Raw genomic sequence first — 3,610 nt, 5'->3', positions numbered from 1 at the left:
ATCACCCGAAACACTGCAAACCTCAGCCCTGTACCTGTGACCAGTCTTTGACTGTAGGTATATTTTTGCTGTAGGTAACCCAAGATTACCTGAAATAGTGAACCCTAGCATTTGCATGTGCACGATTTTCTTGCTTCACTAGTATTTTGTTTGTGTATACGACGTTGGAAACGGGTAGGAGATAGACTTGTAGAAAACGACCTTTTTGGTTTGAGTCAGACCCGTTACACGGATTTCGGTAGTACTTCTATTTTTACCGAAATGGTTAATGAAAATGATGTGGATGAAGTCCCGCCAACCAAAACCCTTAGGGACCGTTTGAACCCGTCTAGAGTGATACGTGAACCTGGGGTAGTTTTACCGGCCACTACGGTTAAGTTTAATATTAAACCTGGGACATTTGGAATGCTTCGAAAATTTAGGGGAATAGAGAACGAAAACCCGTATACCCACGTAAGGGACTTCGAAATGATCTGTGACACAATGAGTTACCCGAATGTCCCTAAAGATGTTCTTAAGTTGCGTTTGTTTCCTTTTTCCCTAGAAGAGAGAGACAATGAGTGGTACCATTTGATTCCCTATAAAACAATCACCACCTGGGATGGCCTTATAGAGGCCTTTGTTAAGAAGTTATACCCACATCACAAGATGGTCGCTGTTAGGCAGTTTATTCAAACCTTTAAGCAGAAAATAGGTGAGAGCCTGCATGATTACGTAGAAAGATTTAATGAATTATTATACCAATGCCCGCACCATGGCTTTGATAAAGGACACATGACCCAAATCTTATATGAGGGCCTAGATAGTGAAACCAGAATGCAGGTAGAAACAATGAGTAGTTGAGAATTCACCTATCAAGACCCAAATGAATGTTTTGACGAGTTCATCGAGCTAGCTGAGAAGACTCGTCAATGGGCTTCAATGAGGGAGCCCGAAATATCTAGGAACCCTATCCATAGGGTTAATAGAGTCGATAATGGGTCTGATATCCTTAGGCGTCTAGAGGCCTTAGAGATGAACCAAGGGTCCAACCAGATTATAAGCTGTAACAGTGAGCCCAGAACCTATCCATGTACCATTTGTGGTGATCAAAGTCATATTGGACCTCACTGTCCTTTGTTATACCCTAGTGAAACTACTCGTGACCAGGTTAGTGTCCTACATGGTGGTATGAACTCTAAATATGAGAATCGGCCCAAGTTCAACCCATACTCTAATACCTATAACCCCGGTTGGAGACATAACCCGAATTTCTCGTGGTCTAAAGGTAACCATCAAGGAGGCCCATCTAGCAACCCACCACCAGGTATTTCTAGGAACCATCTTCAAGCCCAAGAACCAAGCCCAGTTGATCATAAGTTGACATCTCTACAGGAATCTATGAAACTTTTAGCTCAAAGTGCTGTCCAAAGTAACTAAAAGTTCGATGACTTTGTCCAAATGAGTCAGCGTAACCAGCAGAATAATTCCCAAGCTATTAGTAACTTAGAAACTCAAATAATTCAACTTTCAAACAAGTTAAATGATAGGGAGGACGGGACATTTCCTAGCCAAACGACTCCAAATCCGAAAGGATTCAACCAGGGTAATAGGTCCAGGTAGTTCTAACCACAACGAACATGTCAAAGAAGTTATCACCCTTAGGAGTGGTAAAACATTAGAGAACTCGGTAGAACTACCTAAGGATAGTAGTCGAGCTGCAAAAGAGACTGAGGTTGACCAAACTTTTCCTAAAGACCCTATTGAGCCTGAGAGTGCTAAGAGTCCAAGTGAGGAAGCTACCCCTGAGCGAGTGTACATGCCACCTGCACCATTTCCTCAGAGACTCGCTAAGAAAAATCCTAGTACATATGTTGAAATCCTAGACATCTTTAAGCAAGTTAAGATAAACCTGCCCTTGTTAAATGCAATAAAACATGTACCGACTATGGCCAAGTTCTTAAAAGATATGTGTATTGTCAAGAGAGACGCGAGTGTCCATAAGAAGGCCTTCTTGACCCAACAAGTGAGTTCCATAATCTCACAAAAGTACCCAGTCAAATTTAAAGATCCTGGTTGTCCTACTGTCACATGTGTCAAAGGTAAAAAAACGATAGACAATGCTCTATTAGATCTTGGGGCTAGTGTGAAGCTTTTACCTTTCTTGGTATATGAAAAACTTGGACTAGGGGAGATGAAACCAATTAGGATAACACTACAGTTAGCCGGTAGGTCAGTCAAAATCCCACGTGGAATTATTGAAGACGTTTTGGTTCAGGTAGAAAACTTTATCTATCCAGTTGACTTTGTGAATTCAGACACTCAACCTGTCTCTAGTCAAGATTTAAATATCCCAATAATCCTAGGTCTTCCGTTTCTAGCCACTGCAAATGCAGTCATACATTGTCAAACTGGCCTAGTAGAATTTTCATTTGGGAATCAGAAAATCTCGGTGAACATTTTTAAGGCGTTACAAGCCCCACCGGATCCCGGAAACTATGAGTCTATGTGCATGATTGGTTCTCTAGTTGAGAATACCTTTACCACCAATAGTGTTAGCGATCCTTTAGAGGCGTGCTTGGCCCACTTTGGAGCCTACTATGATGAGGATAGTCATTTTGAAGAAGTTAATGCATTGTTATATTGTGCGCCGGTAATGAATTATGATAAATGGAAGCGTAAACCAGAACCTCTTCCGCCGACCATAGATAAACCCCTCCCATCATCAGTTAAGGCCCCCACCCTTGAATTAAAGCCGCTAGCAGATACACTGAAATATGTATTTCTTGGTAGTGAAAATACTATTCTTTCCATAATTGCCTCTGACTTAGAGCCCGATCAAGAAAGTATACTAGTTAGTGTTCTCCGAGAGCACTAGACTGTAATAGGGTGGACCATAGCATACTTGAAAGGAATTAGTCCTGCAGATTGTATGCACCACATCTACCTAGAAGAAGGTGCCAAAACCTCAAGAGAAATGCAGAGACGTTTAAATCCTAATATGAAGGAAGTTGTCCGCACTGAGGTTATCAAGTTATTAGATGCAGGTATCATATACCCCATATCTGATAGTAAATGGGTCAGCCCTGTCCAGGTTGTCCCAGAGAAGTCTGGGATTACGGTAGTTGCGAATGAGAATAATGAATTGATACCTACACGTGTTACCATCGGGTGGAGAGTATGTACAGACTACCGTAAGCTGAACTTAGCCTCTAGGAAAGACCACTTTCCTCTACCATTCATCGACCAGATGTTAGAAAGATTAGCTGACCACGACCATTATTGTTTCCTATATGGATACTCTGGTTCTAACTAAATCCCTATAGCACCGGAGGACCAAGAGAAAACAACCTTCACATGTCCATTTGGTACTTTTGCTTACAGGCGTATGCCTTTTGGGTTGTGTAATGCACCCGCAACATTCCAACGTTGCATGCTAAGTATCTTTTCGGACATGGTTGAGTGATTTCTCGAGGTCTTTATGGACGATTATTCGGTTTTTGGATCCTCTTTCGATGAATGTTTGCACCACCTTACACTAGTTCTAGAACGTTGTAAAGAAAAGAACTTAGTCCTTAATTGGGAAAAGTGTCATTTTATGGTTAAATCTGGAATAGTGTTAGGACATGTG

The 3,610-nt window shown here is 41.6% G+C and overlaps 1 protein-coding gene across 1 annotated transcript; it reads left to right on the top strand.

Moving 5' to 3' along the window:
- The first annotated feature begins 1,522 nt into the window (after positions 1–1,522).
- On the top strand, positions 1,523–2,857 carry LOC113296510. The gene has a single exon (XM_026544813.1). It carries the CDS (start codon positions 1,523–1,525, stop codon positions 2,855–2,857), a length of 1,335 nt encoding a protein of 444 aa, XP_026400598.1.
- Positions 2,858–3,610: the final 753 nt, after the last annotated feature.

The sequence above is a fragment of the Papaver somniferum genome, chromosome 7, assembly GCF_003573695.1.
Source record: "Papaver somniferum cultivar HN1 chromosome 7, ASM357369v1, whole genome shotgun sequence".
In the NCBI taxonomy this organism is placed as follows: Eukaryota; Viridiplantae; Streptophyta; class Magnoliopsida; order Ranunculales; family Papaveraceae; genus Papaver; species Papaver somniferum.
The sequence above is the reverse complement of the archived record's forward strand: the minus strand, read 5'-3'. Positions and strand labels throughout refer to the sequence as shown.

Bases quoted from the DNA above. Each gene is read 5' to 3' on its own strand.
- LOC113296510 (XM_026544813.1), top strand. From the start codon at position 1,523: ATGATAGGGAGGACGGGACATTTCCTAGCCAAACGACTCCAAATCCGA.